The sequence below is a fragment of the Podarcis vaucheri genome (assembly GCF_965113315.1).
Source record: "Podarcis vaucheri genome assembly, chromosome: 15".
NCBI lineage: Eukaryota > Metazoa > Chordata > Lepidosauria > Squamata > Lacertidae > Podarcis > Podarcis vaucheri.
Genome location: NC_138753.1, coordinates 16906865 through 16926736, shown reverse-complemented (window position 1 = coordinate 16926736; position 19872 = coordinate 16906865). Strand labels below are relative to the sequence as shown.

General features: G+C 47.9%; 1 protein-coding gene across 4 annotated transcripts in view; it reads left to right on the top strand.

The window, feature by feature from the left end:
* Window positions 1-19872, top strand: part of PITPNM3 (PITPNM family member 3) — a 77051-nt gene that overhangs the window by 2251 nt on the left and 54928 nt on the right. The window contains exon 2 of one of the 4 annotated variants that reach the window (XM_082201373.1): window positions 2100-2211. The exons of 1 other annotated variant lie outside the window; for it this stretch is intronic. In XM_082201373.1, coding sequence (XP_082057499.1) covers window positions 2100-2211 — 112 coding nt within the window. Of the gene's footprint in view, window positions 1-2099; window positions 2212-14414; window positions 14480-14595; window positions 14618-19872 lie in introns of those variants that run through there. 2 more of the 4 variants (XM_082201375.1, XM_082201376.1) reach the window with 2 other exon arrangements.

Here is a 19872-nt window from a genome sequence, read left to right as displayed (position 1 = left end):
AAGAAACTGGGTTTGCAGGCGTTTCTGCTTAGGCGGGAATCTGGGGACCCTTTCAGCTCCGTCTCCTGCTGCTGTTTTCCACCCCACCCACCCCCACCTCTGTCACAGGAGATCCTAGATGGGCAGTTCAGTCATACAGGCATCCTCCTAAGGAAGGAGCCCCCATGGACAAGGCTGTGGCCCTGGAGCACATTGCAAAGCCTTAAGGCTGTGGTTCCCAAAGTGTGTGGTTACATCCCCCCTCCCCACCCCCTGGAAGGGGGAGAATGGGATTACCTGGGAGGGTGCCAGGAGGGCACTGGAGGTGTCAGTGCCTATCAGACTTGAAAAGCTGGTATGGCTTTGCAGTTGCTGAATTGATTAAACTAAATTATTTTAATTGGCTTTTGAATGAATGTGCAATTAATTGTTACTCTTTCAAATGTTATTGCATTGCTATCTTTCTCAGTAGGGTATGCAAACTTCTGAGTAATGTTTCTTATACGGCAGTGGGCAGGAGTTTAGGGAAGCAATGGGGCTGAGAAAGGGGTCAGTTGTGTTGGTGCAAGGAGGTCTGCTTCCCACCCTGTTGCCAGAACTTTACTCTGTCTTTCTGGTTCATCTCTGAGCAGCTGCTGTTTCATGCTAAGGACGTCCTACGTCTTACATCTCATTTTTTGCACCCTAAGTGTACAATCACCATTCACTGTCAGTTATAGGATGTCCCTGCGTCATTCCTTTGAAGAAACATATTTGTAGCAAAGAGATGACCTTTTTCACACACACACCTCCCCCCCTTTTTTTTTTGCTGCAGGGGAGGATTCCCCCTCCTCCTCCAGCCGTTGCTTTCATTGAGATTGAGCCAACTGGTGTAGGATGAGTGTGCAAGTGTGTCTGGCTACCTGATGATTCTGGGAGCATCATGAGGCCAGGCCGTTGTGTCTGCAGCAGATGTCTTCAGGAAGGCAGGTCCTGATGCAGGGGATTCCAACCGCAAGGAAAGGAATTTGGACTCAAGCTATTTGATGCTGGATCTGGGAGGGTAGTGGGTGCTCCTTAGAGGTTCATCATCAGAGGTTGGCTGGCCATCTCCTCTCCAGGATGCTATAGTAGTGGGTGTATTTCCTGTGCTGCCCAGGGGTTGAGCTGGATGACCTTTGAGGGGCCTTCCAACACTGTAATTCTATTGTATTTTTAAAAAGCATTTCTTGTTCATGCAATTAGAGGTCAAGAGCTTAGTCTGTGCTCATATGCCTTGCAAAACAAGAAAAGTGGGGGTGGACATCTTCCTCATTTTATTAAACGTTTTCTTTCTTTCTCTTTTTCTTTTAACTAGCTGTCTCCTCCTCGTTGATTCTTGTTTCGAAGGAGGAGGAACAGCTCCTGGGCGAAAGTGCAAAGGAGAAAAAAGCATGCCACATTTTGACTTTGCCGGGATTTCTGGCGAGTCTCTGCCTGGATCCTTGCTGTGGGCTTTCAGGAAGGCAGCTAAGGGGAGCCTCTTTACATAATGTGGCTTTTATTTTATTTTTTGCTCCAAGGGTTTTGCTTTGACCTCGCAGAACAGGAAATACCGCTTGTGCTCCAAACTTTCCTAGGAGGAACAGGAAGGCAGAATCTGCCTGGGCAAAGGAGGGTGGTTGGCTCCTGCCTTTGGGATGGCAGCAGCAGGGAGAAAGTGTGTGTGTGTGTGTGTTGGGCGAAGGGGGGGGGGGAGAGACGACTCAATCTGTTTTCTGTTAATTTGGATGGAAATGAATTCTTCCTCCAGTAATTGACTGCTAATAGGATTGGACTTGGAAAGCTATTGATGGCTAGATGGCTATGCACTGCCTCCACAGGCAGCAATGCTCCTGAACACCAGTTGCTGGAAACCACCGGAGGGGAGAATTGGGCTTGCGCTCAGGTCCTGTTTGCGGGTTTCCCCATAACAGGCATCTGGGTTTGGCCACTGTGAGAACAGGATGCTGAATTATATAGCACCCCTTTGGCCTGATCCAGCAGGATCATCTTATGTTCTTAAGCTGCACCAGTTGTCCCTAGGTGAAGTCTGCTGAGCCACTGGCCACAAACCCTTAACCGGAATAAAGGGGTCATTTCCCTCTCATTGTTCGACACAGATGAGTTTCTACCTGATGAAGAGAGGCAAGAGGAGGAAAGGGGGAAAGAGCAGCAGCCCCCATCTCCAAAGACAGATCCCAGGCAGCATTCCACTTCCCTTTAGACAGGCAGGTAAGAATGATGCTTGCAGCTCAAAGGAAGCTCTGCAGTTTTGCCCCTGAGTGCAACCGACCTGCAATGATGTACAAACAAACCACCTTCTGCCCAACCTGCTGTTTCCAACTCCGTCACAGGCAAATGCACTCGAAATCTTAAGGACATGAGCAGAGCTTGCTGGATTAGGCCGGTGGCCCAGCATCCTGTTCTCACAGGCCTAAATGGCCTCGGTCCTGTATACCTGAAAGAGCGTCTCCACCCCCATCGTTCTACCCGGACACTGAGGTCCAGCACTGACGGCCTTCTGGCGGTTCCCTCACTGCGACAAGCCAAGTTACAGGGAACCAGGCAGAGGGCCTTTTCAGTAGTGGCGCCCTCCCTGTGGAACGCCCTCCCACCAGATGTCAAAGAGAACAACAACTACCAGGCTTTTAGAAGACATCTGAAGGCAGCCCTGTTTAGGGAAGCTTTTAATGTTTGATGTATCACAGTATTTTAATATTGTTTAGGAAGCCGCCCAGAGTGGCTGGGGAAACCCAGCCAGATGGGCGGGGTATAAGCAAATTATTATTATTATTATTATTATTATTATTATTATTATTATTATTATTATCATCACAGTGCTCACCACTCCCAGATGCCTATCAGGGGAAGTCTGCAAGCAGCACCTGAGCACAAGAGCCCTTTCCCCTCCTGCGTTCTCCAGTTTTTCTCTAGTGGATAGAGAAAAATGCTCCTCCCTCTCTCATTGCTCTAGAAATCATGGGCATCCCATGAAGCTGGGCATTGGAAGATTCAGGACAAGAAAGAAGAATAACTCATGCAGAGCAGAGTCGAACTGTGGAACTCCCTCCCACAGGAGGCAGTGTGATGGCCACCAACTTGGATGGCTTTGAAAGAGGGTTAGACCAGGGCTGGCCCAAGGCATTTTGGCACCACACAATGATGCTCCCCTAAAACGGCCAGGGAAGAAGGGAGGGTGGAGATTCTCAGAAATAGGTGGTGGGAGGAGACTAACAGGGCCTCCTATTCACAGAGGGGCTGCTGTGGAAACAGCATTGGTGGTGGCGCTGCTGAGAAGGCAGCAGATCCGGGCTCCCAGGTGTGTGCTGCCACTGGCACCATGGAAGCAGTGCCAGGTGATGGATTCCTTGCAGGCTGGACCTGCCACTCCTGTGGATGCTGTCGCCTGAAGCAGATGCCTCCTCTTGCCTCATGGGTGGGCCGGCCCTGGGGTAGACAAATCCATGGAGGATGGAGATGGCTGTCAACGAGCCATGGTGGCTATCTTGCCCCCTCCACAGTCAGATGCAGCAATGCCTCTGAATACTGGTTGAATACTGGGCTCTTGTGCTGGGGTCTTGGCTGAGGGTTTCCCATTGGGGGCAGCTGGTTGACTGCTGTGAGTACAGGATCCTGGGCCAGTTGGGCCATTGGCCTCATCCGGGAGCATCTTCTTATGTTCTTAAAAGGCAACGAGGACCACCTCTGCCCACCCAAGGAAGCGGAGCCCCACGGAAACCCCCTTGCCATGTTCTGACCCCCTCTCTTTCTGCCCCGCTGCTGTTCTGGGTTTTTAAAAGCCCTCTAGGCTTTAAAATGGCAAGGCTTGTTTTGACTGGAGATGGCATAGGGTGTGGACTGATGAGCAATTACTCTCTCCTACCTCCCACTGGAACTCACTGGGTGGGTGGGGAGATTGCCCGCCTCCGCCCTCTGCCGGGCTCAGGGCCAAAGCCTCCGGTGTGTGCTGCAGGTTGATTTAATTTTAAAGACTTTTAAGATGGTTTAATAGGAGGCAGGTTGATTGCATTGCCTTCAGCTCTACAGGGAAACCCTGGGGACTTGGTGCTGCTGCTGCTGCATGTGGGGACCTCTTGTGGCCCAGCTGGGAAGCACATCCCATGCAGTTGTGAATCCCAGCCTCCCTTTGAAAAGGCCCCAAACTGGCTGCTGGCCTGCCCATTAGGGCAAATCCATCTTTAATGTGCATACCACACACATTTAAATCACATGACCTCCCCCAAGGAATTCTGGGAATGGTAGGTTGCTAAGGATACTGGGAATCAAAACTCATTTGAGGGGGCAACTACAGTTACCAGGATTCTTGCGGGGGCGGGGGACTTGATTTTTATTTATATTTATTTCATAAAATTTATACACTGCTTGATTGTACAAAAACAAACAAACAACCCTCAAAGCAGTTTATATATATATATAAAATAAGTTTATCACTAAGAAAAACTAACAAATACTTTCAAACTTTCAAAAAGTTAAAATAGCAATAGACTAAAAGCAGACTGAGACTCTCAACAACTTTCTAAACATCTGGACAGACTGTTTTTAGCCGGTGCTAAAAAGAGTTCAGTGAAGGTGCTTGCCTGTTGTCAAGAGGCAGGGAGTTCCATAGGGCAGGAACTGCCATACTAAAGGATCAATTGCTTACAAATGTGGAATGGGTATTATGTGGCAGCTGTAACACTGCTCCGTTAAGTAGGTGTATAAGGGGTAAGGGGATTTTGCAGGTAAACAAGTCCCATGTTGCTAAGGGCTTTAAATGTACACCTGATGTTTTTTAAATGTACGGTGTGGATCTGCTCATTGTGTGAATAGTTGCCAGGCTCTCCCTCCAGCCCATCACAGTAGCTCACATGGCCAGTGGTCAGGGATGGTGATGCTGGAGTTGCTGGTGATGGGAGTTGTTGGAGGGGCACATATTCCCCCGCTAGAAAAGGCAGAATGGGGAGGTTGGAAAAGTGGAACCCTATCAGCATTTGCAGGATTTGTTCCTGGCTTTGGTGGTAGAATCAAGTCTGAATCCCTGAATCTTTACGGGTTTTGTAAAAAGCAGTTCTAGGCTGGAGAGGGAGAACAGTGATGCCTCTGAACAGTTGTGGAGGTAGCGGGGATGGGGAGAGACTCTCTAAGAAATGGAGGATCCTTTGCCCTGATCGCCATATCAAATTGGGGTTTCGCAGCTAAATTTAGTGCTTTCTGTCTCCCTATGTTTTGGGATGGTTTCTACCTTTGGCCCGCCAGAAGCTGCTAGATTAGGTACATTTACAACTCCCATCATGAGAACCTAAGAAGAACCCTGCTGGAACAGGCCAATGGCACATCTAGCATCCTGTTTCCACAGTGGCCAACTAGATGCCTGTGGGAAGCCCCAAAACAGGATTTGAGTATAAGAGCAACTCGCTCTCTTCTGCCTTGGTCTGACCACACCTGGAGTCCTGTATCCAGTTCTGGGCACCACCATTTAAGGAGGATATTGACAAGCTGGAATGTGTGCAGACGAGGTCAACCGAGCTGATGATAGAAAGGTTTTCTAGTTTCTAAGCTAGCTGACAAAGATTGTCAAGGGTCTGCATACCAAGGCTTACGAGGAATAAGGTGTGTTGGGTGTGTTTAGCCTGGGGAGAAGAAGACAATAGAGGTGACATGACAGCCACCTCAAGTGCTGTCACGTGGGAAGATGGAGCCAGCTTCTTTTCTCTTGCTCCAGAGGGGAGGACCTGAACCGATGGATTCAGTTGACAAGGAAGGAGATTCCGGATCAACACTAAGAAGAACTTTCTGACAGTAAGAGCCATTCAGCTCTGGAACGGGCTCCTTGGGAAGGTGGTGGACACTCCTTCATGGGATGATTTTGAAGAGATATTGGATGACAATTTGTCAGGGATTCTGATTCCTGCATTGTAGGGTCAGACTAGATGGCCGCTGGGTTCCCTTCCAGCTCTACAGTTCTATGATTCCCCTCGCATGGTTTCCAGTAACTGATATTCATGGGGGGGGGGATTCTGCCCCAGGGCCAATGGCCGTGGAGAATATGGGAATCTAGCACCATCTGGGGGGCTCAGATTCCCACCAGTGCCAGTGTTGGGGCTTGTCTTCTTGTGGCCTTCACCCCACCCCAAATAACATTTAATCTCTTTCTGTATCTCGCTGCCCCAGTTGCTTCGCTGCAATGGTGGTGCTCCTGAGTGCCCCCTCCCGCCATCGTCTGCTGGGCATCTTGCCTCCTGCACTAGCGGTGATATTTGAAGGGAGCCCACTGCGCAGGCGCTTCCCTGCACGGGAGAGAGAAAATAGCTCTGGGAAAATAAACATTAGTTCAGGGTGTTTGGAAGCCTGGCGGCCTGGCTAGACGCCAGTGGCGCTCAGCTCGCTCTCTCCTGGCTGGCTGGCATTGTGTCCGTCAGCAGAGCGAGCTCTGAAGGAGGCGCCTTGTCTGCCCAAGGCAGAAAATGAGGCGTGGGGCTTCTGGAGAGTCTGTGACCTTCTCCATCCCGAAGGAGTTTGAGCAGCCTCCTTTGTGTCTCCCTTGACAGCCGCCTTCAAAGGGAAGGTCGACGGGCCGCTTGCAATGGCGAAACGGGCTTTGCACCCTCCTCCAGAAACTTGGAAGGATTTAAAAACAGGATTGGACACATTCATGGAGGCTGAGAAGGCTGCTGCTAGCCATGATGGCAATTTTCTCTGCCTCCACAGTTGGAGGAAGCAATGATTCTGAATACCAGTTGCTAGAAGCCACAGGAGGGGCTTCTGGGTTTGTCTTGTGCTTCTGGGTTTCCCCTAAGGGGCATCTGGTTGGCAACTTTGAGAACAGGGTGCTGGATGAGAAGGGCCATTGGCTCTTCTGGTGCTCTTCTGGAACCTCCAGGCCCAGAGGCAGTCTACCCAGATTCCTAGATTGTTAGATGAGTGAGAAGCAGCATGATTAAAAAAAAAATAATCCATGAAATTATGCAGGGCATAATCTTTTGTAATACCAGAACACTCGGACATCTAATGAAGCTGAAAGTTGGGAGATTCAGGACAGACAAAATAAAGTCCATGCAGTGCAGACTTAACCTGTGGAACTCCCTCCTACAGGAGGCAGTGATGGCCACCAACTTGGATGACTTTAGGTAAAGGTAAAGGGACCCCTGACCATTAGGTCCAGTCGCGGACGACTCTAGGGTTGCGGCGCTCATCTCGCTTTATTGGCCGAGGGAGTCGGTGTTTGTCCGCAGACAGCTTCTGGGTCATGTTGCCAGCATGACTAAGCCACTTCTGGTGAACCAGAGCAGCGCATGGAAACACCATTTTCCTTCCTGCTGGAGCGGTTCCTGTTTATCTACTTGCACTTTGATGTGCTTTCGAACTGCTAGGTTGGCAGGAGCTGGGACTGAGCAATGGGAGCTCACCCCGTCGCGGGGATTCGAACCGCCGACCTTCTGATCAGCAAGTCCTAGGCTCTGTGGTTTAACCCACAGTGCCACCTGTGTCATGGATGGCTTTAAACAAATTCTTGGAGGAGGAGAGGCTATCAATGGCTACTTGCCACGATGGGTATGCACTGCATCCATCATCTGAAGCAGGGATGCTTCTGAATACCAGTTGCTGGAAGACACAGGAGGGGAGAGTGGTGGTCTTCTGCTTCAGTCCTGCTTGTGGGCTTTGCTTTGGGCTAGCTGGTTGGTCAGTATGCTGGGCCAGATGGCCTGATCCAGCAGGGCACTTGTTAGGAGCAAATGTCCACACAGAGCCGGGAAGACTTGGAAATGCTTGGTTCACGAAGCCCATTCATCCGAACTGTGCATGTGCTGAAAGTGAAATACTACATTTTGTGCAGAACCACATAAAGCATATTTCATTAAATTCGTCCACTGTTTGACTGCAAAAACAAACCAACCTCAAAGCAGTGTACAAAAAGACAAAATAAGACAACAAAGAGAGAGAAAATTACAGTAGCTTAAAGCATGCAAAAAGAATAAAATGGGTCAAAATTCATACCAGCTTTCTAAACTAGTCTGAATGAGAATTTGTTGAGCAGGTGCCCCAAGAGTACAGCGAAGGCGCCTGCTTGATTTCAATAGGCAGGGAGTTTCAAAGTGTAGATGCCGCCACACTAAATTGTAGAGGATGCCCCCTTTCCACTGGCTTTCCCCCTCCTGTCGTAAGCCCTGCCAGAGACAAAAGAAGGGGTGCTTAGCTTTCCTTTCTTCCTCCCCTCTCCTCCCTCTCCCCCTCCTTCCCAGCCCACTCTGAACTGGGAGTGAAGCTGCATCACCAGCACTCGAATTAGCCCCTGATGTCACCCTGGAAGTTGGCGCTGTGCTCCAGAACGCAGCCACTCCTTGCGTCAGCCGCGGCTCATTGACATTCTCTCCGGTGCTTCCCTCTCCCCTCCTCAGCATGCGCCGTTGCTGCCAGGTCTATTTTTAGCTCCACAGGTTTGAGCAGAATGAGGCCTCTCCATCACAACTTCAGCCTCCCCCTCCCCGACTTCTGCTTGCCTCTTCCCCGGGTTCAACACACGGGAGGAGACGCCACACACTCTCTTAGTGTTTGTTTATTGCCTTGAGAGCTCCACCTTTTTCTCCCCAAGGAGCTCCAGGTTCTTCCCCCCATCTCAATTAAACCCCCCAGCTAGGCTGAGAGGCAGCAACTGGCTCCCCAAGGTAACCAAGCGAGCTTCATGGCAGAGTGGTGGATTTGAACCCTGATCTCTCCCAGGTCCTAGTCCGACACTCTGACTGATACCAATGGGAACATGTGAGTCAGTTGTGACTTACAGTGGTACCTCGGGTTAAGAACTTAATTCGTTCTGGAGGTCTGTTCTTAACCTGAAACTGTTCTTAACCTGAAGCACCACTTTAGCTAATGGGGCCTCCTGCTGCCGCCGCCCCACCGCAGCACGATTTCTGTTCTCATCCTGAAGCAAAGTTCTTAACCCGAGGTACTATCTCTGGGTTAACAGAGTCTGTAACCTGAAGTGTATTTAACCTGAAGCGTATGTAACCCGAGGTACCACTGTATTTGTCAATGGTAAAAATTAAGCACTGAAAGAGGATAGGATAACTATCATTCTTTCCTTAGCAGTGTTAAGGATCCTGAAGTCTCTCCCTCCTCCATCCGCAATATATATCCTGCAATTAAGAAGCCCATTATGTGCTTGTGGGGGTCTCCCCATCTCCCTGTTGTAATGCAGAATAGCATCCTTGCCAAGTCTGGATGGTCCTGAGATGAGAGTTTGGAAATCACCAGAGAGTTTATAAAATTTTGCATGGCACGGAGAGAGTGCTTGTTCTCTTGTAAGCAGCCCAGTGCAGACCTTGCCTGAGGTCTGGGATGGGAGTCTTGTTGGCATAACGGCACAAGTCATGGGTAGGCAAACTAAGGCCTGGGGGCTGGATCCGGCCCAATCGCCTTCTAAATCTGGTCAGATCTGGGAATCAGTGTGTTTTCACATAAGTAGAATGTGAGCTTTTATTTAAAATGCATCTCTGGGTTATTTGTGGGGCATAGGAATTCGTTCTCCCCCCCCTCTTCCCCCCCAAAAATATAGTCTGGCCCTCCACAAGGTCTGAGGGACAGTGGAACAGATCCCTGCTGAAAAAGTTTGCTGCCCCTGGCATAAGTCCAGCAGGGCTCCCTAGCTGGCTGAGTCCTCCGAGGCTCAGAGCAAGTGGACCTGGCTGCCCACCCCTCTGCAAGGGTATGCAAGGACATGGTCATCTTGTGGAGCTCAGGTGGACATCCAATCTTGTTGAATAGTGTGAAGAGTCATCTTTGGCTGTTGAGGTCAAAGGCCTTTGTCAAGTCTATGAAGGCGATGGATGAGGGGCATCTCTGCTCTGGGCATTCCTCCTGCAGCTGCTGCAGTGAGAAAATCATGTCGACTGTTAACCTCTGAGCTCTAAAGCCTCATTATGACTCAGGATAGACCCTGTCAGTGAGTGACTGTAATCTGTTGAGAACTTCACGGGCAAAGGATTTCCCCACAGTACTCAGCAGGAAGATCCCATGTTACAGTCATGGCAGTCCCCTTTGTTCTTATAGAGCAGTGTTTCCCAAACTTGAGTCCCCAAACCAGCTGGTTTTTGGACTACAATTACCACCATCCCTAGCTAGCAGGACTAGTGGCGAGGAATCGTGGGAACTGTAGTCCAAAAGCAGCTGGAGACCCAAATTTGGCTGGCAATGGCTACTAGTCATGCTGGCTATGGTCTGCCTCCAAAGTCAAGACAGTAATGCTTCTGAATGCTGGAAACCGCAGGAGGGGAGAGGGCTCGCATCCTGCTTTCAAGTTTTCCACTAGGGCTTCTGGCTGGCCACTGTGTGAAGAGGATGCTGTGTGAAGACAGAATGCTGTCCAGGGTTGTAAAGACTGTGGAGAGAATAATTGGGTGGACTCTTCCCACCTTGGATCAAATCTATGCTTTCAGGTGCCATAAAAAAGCTGCAGAGATAGTGCAGGATAGTGCGCACCCCGGAAATGATCTCTTTCAGCTTCTGGAAGAAGACTAGGACTAGCCACCTGAGAAACAGTTTCTATCCAAATGCAATTTTGGTTTTAAATGCAGTGTAAGGTAGTCTCTGGGACGCGGGTGGCGCTGTGGGTTAAACCACAGAGCCTAGGACTTGCTGATCAGAAGGTCGACGGTTCGAATCCCTGCAACAGGGTGAGCTCCCGTTGCTCGGTCCCTGCTCTTGCCCACCTAGCAGTTCAAAAGCACGTCAAAGTGCAAGTAGATAAATAGGTACTGCTCCAGCGGGAAGGTAAACGGCTTTTTCGTGCGCTGCTCTGGTTCGCCAGAAGCGGCTTAGTCATGCTGGCCACGTGACCCGGAAGCTGTACGCCGGCTCCCTCGGCCAGTAAAGCGAGATGAGCTCTGTCACGACTGGACCTAATGGTCAGGGGTCCCTTTACCTTTACCTTTAAGGGTATCTGAGTTTTTAGGGGCTAACCAGGCTAGGATAGTTGGGATAGCAGGCTTGTTGGTTTTGAATGTCTGATGTAGATTTTTTCAATTTTGTTGTTCTGTATGGGACAATGACAATAAAGATTATTGTATTGTATCTTATTGTATCATATTGACTAGATTAGTCATTGGTCTGAGCCAGCAGCCTCTTCTTATGTTCTCATGAGACCCAAGCCTTGAACACGGGGCTCCTTTTCACGGGGGCAGAACTGCATTGCAGAGCCCCTGAATAAATGCCTGCCCAGCTCAGCTCTCAGAATGTCCACAGCTGGGCACTTTCCGCATTTCGGCAAATGCCCAGAAAATTACTTTTAATGTTGCTTGCAAGGACCTGATTGCATCCAGGTGTCAGCCACAGCCAGAAAATGATCTTTGGCATGGAGGCTGACCTTTAATTAATTGGATGCAGCATAATATAATTGAATGATAGAATAGTTGAGTTGAAAGGGACCCCAGGGGTCATCTCATCTAATCCACCACAATATAGCTAGTGCCCAGGCTTGCCATACGTCAGGACAATTCCTGACATGTCCTGGTTTTGGGGCGTAAAAATGACGTCGGGGGGAATTTTGCTGAACTGGCAAAATGTCAGGGGAAGCCCAGGTGTATGGCAATGCGGAAACAGCTCCGAAAGCTTCAACGTCACTACGTTATTGGAGGAGGTTTCGCTCAAAAGCTCAACAATTTGGCTGGTTTCCTAAAGAAAGCTCAGCAACTTTGTGGATGTCATTAATGCCAGGAATTTTACTTTTTGAAATATGGCAACCCTACTAGTGCCTATCCAGGGGAAATTAACATGGTTTCCAGGTAATAAGAAGGGCCAGGGAGGTGGGATTGTCCAGCTACCAGCCTCAAAATTCTACCTTGGTTGCCTCTGGGGCTTCTGGGCTAGTTGTTTGTCATGGTTTGCAAAGCCCTTGATGGTTTGGGCCCCAAATATCTGCAGGGCTCCTACCCCAGCTCCAAAACCAGATGGATCTATTCTTAATACCTTTGTGTGTATGGGGGGGGGGCTCTGTTCATGCTCTCTGCCAGGATTTGGGGGTGAGGGGCCTCTTTTCCATGGCTCTGGAACATGGCTAGGCAAACTAAGGCCCGGGGGCCGAATCCAGCCCAATCGCCTTCTAAATCTGGCCTGCGGACGGTCCGGGAATCAGCATGTTTGTACATGAGTAGAATGTGTCCTTTTATTTAAAATGCATCACTGGGTTATTTGTGGGGCATAGGAATTCGTTCTCTCGCCCCCCAAAAATATAGTCCGCCCCCCCACAAGGTCTGAGGGACAGTGGACCGGCCCCCTGCTGAAAAAGTTTGCTGACCCCTGCTCTGGAATGATCCCACCTCTCTTCTGCATTTGAAACAGACCTCTTCAAATATCTGAAGGGCTGTCACATAGAATCATAGAATGCGAGATGGAGAAGGTCTGTTTTCTGCTGCTCCAGAGGAGAGGACCCAAACCAGTGAATTCAAATGGCAAAGAAAGGAGATTCTGACTAAATGTTAGGAAAAACTCTCTTGACAGCAGGAGCTGTTCGACAGTGGAACAGTCTTCCCTGGAAGGTGGTGGACTCTCCTTCCTGGGAGGTTTTTAAAGAGTTCAATGGCCACCTGTTGTGGATTCTTTAGCTGTGATTCCTGCATTGCTGGGGGTTGGCCTGGATGACCTTTGGGGGTCCCTTCCAACTCAACTCTATGAGTCTGTGAAAAAAGGGCTGGAATCAGCCAGTTGGGCCTGTGTCTTTTGCCTTCGGTTCTTCTTCTCCCCCCCCCCCCAGCGATGGCGATGCCTCCTTCCGGAAATGATGATGGGCTCCCTTGCAAAGGCAGGGATACCGGGGCTTGGCCCCCCCAGCAGGGTTAGTTCTGCCCATCAGGGATTCCATCTTATAGCAGCAGTGTGGCTTTTTTGCAGGGAAAGGAGAGAAAGAGATATCCATTTGGGGGATGAGTCATCCAGCGAGCAGCTCCACAAGCCACCCCCCCCTTCTTCTTCTTCTTCTTGCCTGTTTTGAGTTCCCAGGCGAGGGAGGTGAGCCTGGAGCCTGAGCTAATCGCCACAGCAGGGAGCGCTTTTCCCTCTCAGGGGAAAGGAAGGAGGAGCAGGAGGCAGAAGTCTCTCATCCCAGTCCACCTCCTTGAGGAAGGAGGGCTTTTAGCATTTCAAAGGAACTAGGAGGCTTTTTGAGAAGAGAGAGCGATCCTGAGTGCCTAATGGAAGGTTTCATCTCAGGTGTCCATGCACAATTTGGTTTGGTACCGTGAGGGAGAGAGAGAGAGAGAGAGGCAGTGGTGGTGTAGTGGTTAGAGCACCAGACTAAGACCTGGAAGATACCAGGGTTCAAATCCCCACTCAGCCACGAAGCTCACTGGGTTGCCTTGGGGGGCCAGTCACTGCCTCTCGGCCTAGCCTACCTCATAGGGCTGTTGTGAGGATAAAATGGGGAAAAAGCCATGGGCCCCACTTTGCTCTTCTTGGAGAAAAAGGTGGGACAGAAATGTAATGATGAAGAATGCCACACGTGGGTTAGCCCTCCTCCTCCTCCTCTGCAGACCCAATCTTTGTGGCTTAGGGCCTAGAACATGCCCTCCCCGCTGCTCAATGTGCCCAGGCCATCATCGTAGAACCGAAGAGTTGGAAGGCACCCTGAAATAAACCCTGACTCTCTTACAACAACCCCAAGGGCCATCTAGTCCAACCCCCTGCAATGCAGGAACCACAGCTAAAGAATCCCTGACAGGTGGCTGCCTAAGCTCTGTTTAAAAACCTCCAAGGAAGGACAGTCCACCGCCTTCCCATGCGGCCCATTCTACTATCGAACAGCTCTTGCTGTCTGAAAGCTTTAATCATAATCTCCTTTCTAGCAATATGAATTCATTGCTTCAGGTTCCCCTCCTCAGGAGCAGAGGAAAGCAAGCTTTCTCCATCTTCCCAAGCACAGCCCTTCAGATATTTGAAGGTGGCTATCATATCACCTCGCGGTCTCCTCTTCTCCAGGCTAAACATCCCCAACTCCCTCAACTGTTCCTCATCAGGCATGGTTTCCAGACCCTTGGCTATCTTGGTTGCCCTCCTCGACACACTTTCTAGCTTGTCAATATCCTCCTTAAATTATGATGCTCAGAACTAGACACAGGACTCCAGCTGTGGTCTGTCCAAGGCAGAATAGAAAGCACATCAAAGTGCAAGTAGATAAATAGGTACCACTCTGGCGGGAAGGTAAACGGTGTTTCCATGTGCTGCTCTGGTTTGCCAGAAGCAGCTTAGTTATGCTGGCCACATGACCCAGAAGCTGTATGCTGACTCCCTTGGCCAATAAAGCGTGATGAGCACCGCAACCCCAGAGTTGTCTGTGACTGGACCTAAAGGTCAGGGGTCACGTTTATAATCCCCCTCTGTTCACGCCCCCTTCCTTCAACTCTGTCTGACAGTTGGATGCAGGGAGAAGAGAGTGTTATGGTTGCCTAGCAACCAGAGGGATGGTGGTGGTCTTCCTTTGCTTTCCCGGCATCTCCTGTGCCCATTTGGTTTGCAGGTAAGCAAACGCTCCTCCATCCCAGCCTCTTTCGCCTCTCTCCTCACACAAAGCTACCACCATCCTGACCATCCTGCTGTGGTCAAAGGATAGAGGTGAGGCCAAAGCTGAGGCTGAACGCTTGAAGTTTCAGGACAGGTAAAAGAAAGTTATTTATGCAGCACATAGTTAAACTATGGAACTCCCTCCCACAGGAGTTGGCCACCAACTTGGATGGATTGAAAAGAGAATTGAACAAATTCACAGAGGAGGAGAGGGCTATTGATGGCTACTAGCTACGATGGCTAGGCTCTGCCTCCGCAGTCCGAGGCAGCAGCTGGGAATCACAAGAAGGGAGAATTCTGCCCTTGGGCTCAAGTCCTGCTTGGGGGTTTCCCACAGACATTCTGCGCGGTCACTGTGAGAGCAGGATGCTGGAATAGATGGGCTCCTGGACTGATCTAGCAGGCTATTCTTAGGTTTTTAAAGGCCACCCAAACAGGGCAACTGTTTCTCTAATTGCTCTAGCAGAAGAACAATCAAGCCTTCAGTTTGTGGTTAGCATAAAAGTCTGCTCAGGTCGGCTGTTGTGTCAGAGGAGACCCCACTTGCCAGACTCTCTTCTGAGCTGATAGGGTGTTTTGCATACATAACAGCTATTATTATTATTATTATTATTATTAAAGATTTCGTTGATTTACAAAAGTGTGTGCAATGTCTCATTTCCCCCCCTCCATGTAACATTTTTACAAATAATAATAATAATAATAATAATAATAATAATAATAATAATAATATATTATTTATAGTCCGCCAATCTAGCTGGGTTTCCGCATACTGATGAACACCCAGCCCAAACCCCCTGATGATCTCTCCCAGCAGCTTCATGTAGATGTTAAAAAGCATGGGGGAGAGGACGGAACCCTGAGGCACCCCACAGGTGAGAGCCTAGGGGTCTGAACACTCATCCCCCCCCCACTTTCTGAACACAACCCAGGAGGAAGGAGCAGAACCACTGTATAACAGTGCCCCCAGCTCCCAGCCCCTCTAGACGGTCCAGAAGAAAGTTATGGTCGCTGATGTCAAAAGCCGCTGAGAGATTCAGCAAAACTAAGAAACAGCTTTCACCTTTGTCCCTAGCCCGCCAGAAATCAGTTTCATTTGTTGAGACGTTAGGAAGAAAAGGGGGAAAGAGGTGGAGTGGGGGAAAGATGGGTGGGGTTGGGGTTGGGTGGCAATGTTTCTATTTTACTTTCTATATGTAGGGTTTGGTGTCAGGTTGCTTGTGCAGGTTCTTTGCTGTTCACTTGCGTTCCTTTGGTGGTGAGAGAGGTTGGGGTTGGCCTAGGGTGTGGCTGTTCATTTGTGGTTGGCTGTGGTGGTCTTTGTTTTCGTGTGTGAGGGGTGTGTGTTTTGGATCAGGTTAGCCATATTGATTTGTATGCTGTTGGTGGATTTTTGTCATCGTACATAACAGCTTTTATGACAAAGTTATTACATATATAAGACACTGCAAGAAGTTAGCTTTGCAAGAAAAACACAGGATAATAGCATTGCCAGTCAAACATTCTGGACTCCCGGAGGACTTCCGGTTCGGCGCCAGCGCTAATGGCTGCTCCCTCTCCGAGCTCCGGAGAGAGGACGGCTCTGCGAGTTCGGGTCTGACCCGCTACGGCAAGCGGGGGACCCCTAAAATCACAGGAACGGAGCCTGTGAACAAGGAGATTCGGTGGGCACCTGAAGCGCCCCCCTTTACCGCAGAAAGAGCCTTTTTAAAGGCTCCGGAACGACAACGGGGAGCGCGGTGCTGAGAATCGCTACCCAGCCCGCAGGGTGAAGCCGCGTCGCCATTAGTGGAGAGCGCCGATTCCCTTCCTGAATAATCTGGACAAAAAAGACCCGTGAGTAAGATTGAACCTCTATTCGTGTCAAAACTACTTGAAATTAGGCTGAAAACGGGAAAGGCGAAAATTAAGGAAGTCTGCCTTCCCCCGACTGCATGACAATTAAAGCAACGAAAGTTACTGAGCTGCATCCATATGGGATATTGTCTTTAACTGCTTGAATCCGACATTTGGACTTTGACTATCCCCTCTAGCTTGCAGGGCAGAGGGGAGGAATAAGTGATTTTATAAGCTGCATGACCAACTTAAAGGAAAGGGAACTCTCTGCAGCCTTCAACCTGGCACAAACTGCTATTAAAACAAAGGAACACTGAACTGACTTTAGATTCCTGTGAAAGTAACAAAGTGGAAGTCTCATTGCTTATTTGTTACAAAGTTTTGGGACTCTGTGGACACAATATATCAGGGAAGGCTGGGACTCTATCTATTGGGAAAGTGTTGCAATATACATATAGAAGCCTCCCGATAAATTTGCTTTTTAAATACTCTTTGCCTTTGTTTGCGGACATTTTGATTTGCTCCCTCTAGAGGGTAAATTAAAAGTTGCTACGCTTTGGGACAGTGGAATTTTCCTTTAGGAGAAGGCTCTCGTGGGAAACGACCTTGGGATATGAGTGGCCCAGCAGACGAGATAAGCACGAGAGCCAAGACAAGGCAATATCAACAACAGCTACAGCAACACAAGAAAAGAGGCTCGATCTCAGGCATAACCTCTACAGTGACAACAGGACAAGAAAAAGGTACAGCAGTCTCCATGGATGCAGTGTCGCAAGCCCTTCTTAAGATAAACCAGTCTCTGGAGAATCTAACAAAGCAGACGGCTGAAAATACCAAGAAATTGACAGAGAATTCACAGAAATTGACAGATTTAACAACAAGACTTGACCTGAATACAGAATCTATAAACAGGCTTACGCAAGAAAATTCTGCCACACGTCAAATTGCGGAGGAAGCCAGAACTATTGCTGGAGAGACCCAGGAAAAATTAGAACCGATTGCCAGGAAGGTCTATGACCACGACGCAACTCTGGCATTGTGGGAACTACAAAGAAAAGAAAGGAATTTGAAACTACGATCAATTCCAGAGGACGAAGGAGACAATCTTACGGACTTTTTAACGAAAGAGTTTGCTGATTCCTGGGAAGATCTAGAGGAAGACGAATTTAAAATTACAACAGCATTTAGACTGGGCAGAAGACAGAACAGAAAGGCGCCGAGAGACTGTCTGATTACCTTGAGATCGAAGGAGGAAAGAGATAAAATTCTAAGACTGCACTTTGAAAAGGCCTTACAAATTGGGAACTCACCGATACAGATCTTTAAAGACATTCCTAAACATATTTTGGACTTGAGAGCTTCTTATAAGGATTTGGTTTACCTGTTGAAGAAGAACACCATTCTCTTCAGGTGGGAATTTCCACAGGGACTGTCTTTTGACTATAGGGGGAAGAAGGTGAAAATAAAGACGATACAGGATAAAGACAGGTTCCTACAAAGAAATCAAGAAGATTTACAGAAAGGAACTGTAGACCCAATTGCTGAGCAAAAGAGTGTAATAGACATCCTGAACCTTTCGTTTGGACAGAATCTTCCACCACCAACAGAGGAGGAACAACAATTGGGAGCTGTTGGAGGAATACCAGAAAAATAACAAGATGGCCCTGCAATTCCTTAGCTGGAATTGTAATGGGATGAACAGTCCTTTGAAGAGACGACAAGTATTCCATATTTTGTATAGAGAACAACTGGACTTGATTTGTTTACAGGAAACCCATATAACTAGAGCACACAGGAGACTGCTTATGAATAAAAAATTGGGACAAGAATTTATTTCGTCGGATAAAGTGAAAAAAAGAGGAGTTGTGATTTATGTAAAAGAGAAGTGGGCTCCAAAAATGATGTTCAAAGATGAACAAGGAAGATATTTAGCGGTGGAGATTCAGGTACAAGGAGAAAAATTTTTGATAATTGGGATCTACGCACCAAATGAAGGTAAAGCAGAATTCTTCAAAAAACTCCATGAAACTTTGACGGATTATTTGGAATATAATATGATAATCATGGGAGATATGAATGGTGTAGTCTCTACAAACATGGACAAGACACAAAGACTGACACTTACTAAAGAAGGGAGACTCCCGAAGACTTTCTTCGAAATGACTGAAAATATGGACTTAATAGACATTTGGAGAACAAGGAACCCTCTTGAAAGAGAGGGAACCTTTTTCTCCCATGCAAAGATGACCTGGACCAGAATCGACCAAATATGGGTTACTAGTGGAATGGCTCCGAAGATTAAGAAGGTAGAAATCTGCCCAAAAACCTGTTCCGACCATAACGCCGTGAAGATGGAAATGAAATTTACAACAACTGGTCAGTTTAGATGGAGAATGAATGACACCCTATTCCGAGATAGAGAGATCCACATGAAGGGCCAAAAAACTCTAAAGGACTATTTCGAAATCAATCTAAAGGGTGATGTGGAAAAAAGAGTGATCTGGGACGCAAGTAAAGCTGTGATGCGAGGATTTTTGATTCAACAAAACTCAATAAAGAAGAGAAAACAGAATGAGAAAAAGGAAAAAATTTTGGAAAAGATAAAAGAAGGAGAGAAAAAACTAAGATCAAAACCAAAGTCCCAGGAGATTTTGAGGGAGATTAAGTTGTATCAAACACAATATATGGAATTGATGAACCAAGAGATAGAATGGAAAATAAAGCAAATGAAACAAAAGACATTTGAGTCGGCAGACAAATGTGGTAAACTTCTGGCATGGCAACTTAAGAAAAGACAGAAATTAAATACAGTCACAAGTCTAGAAGTGGATGGAAAAAATATATCTAAACCCAACGAGATAAGAAATTGTTTTGTGAGCTATTTTAAAAAACTTTATTCCCAAGGATTACAAAATGAAGAGGACATAGATAAATTCCTTAATAAATATGGATTACAAAAAATCTCTCATCATAGCAAGGTGGATCTAAACCAGAGAATAACAGAACAAGAGATAGAGGGTGCCATTCAGGACATGCAATTGGGCAAATCTCCAGGGCCAGACGGACTGACTTCCAGATATTACAAATCTTTAAAGGAATGGCTGATACAACCGTTAAAGGAAGTTTGTAACGAGATCTTAGAGGGAAAAAAGGCACCCGAATCGTGGAAAGAAGCATATATTTCACTCATACCAAAGACAGAGTCTGAAAAGACTCAACTGAAGAACTACCGCCCAATTTCGTTACTGAATGTGGATTACAAAATTTTTGCAGACATTTTAGCAAAAAGATTTAAAAGAGTATTGATGGAGAAGATTCACAGAGACCAAGCAGGCTTTCTCCCAAAAAGACACCTCTCAGACAATGTTAGGAATATAATAGACATTTTGGAGAAGTTAGAGGTGAACATAAATACTAAAGCAGTTTTGATATTTGTGGATGCGGAGAAAGCCTTTGACAATATTTCGTGGAGTTTTATGAAAAAGAATCTTCATGGGATGGGGGTAGGACAAG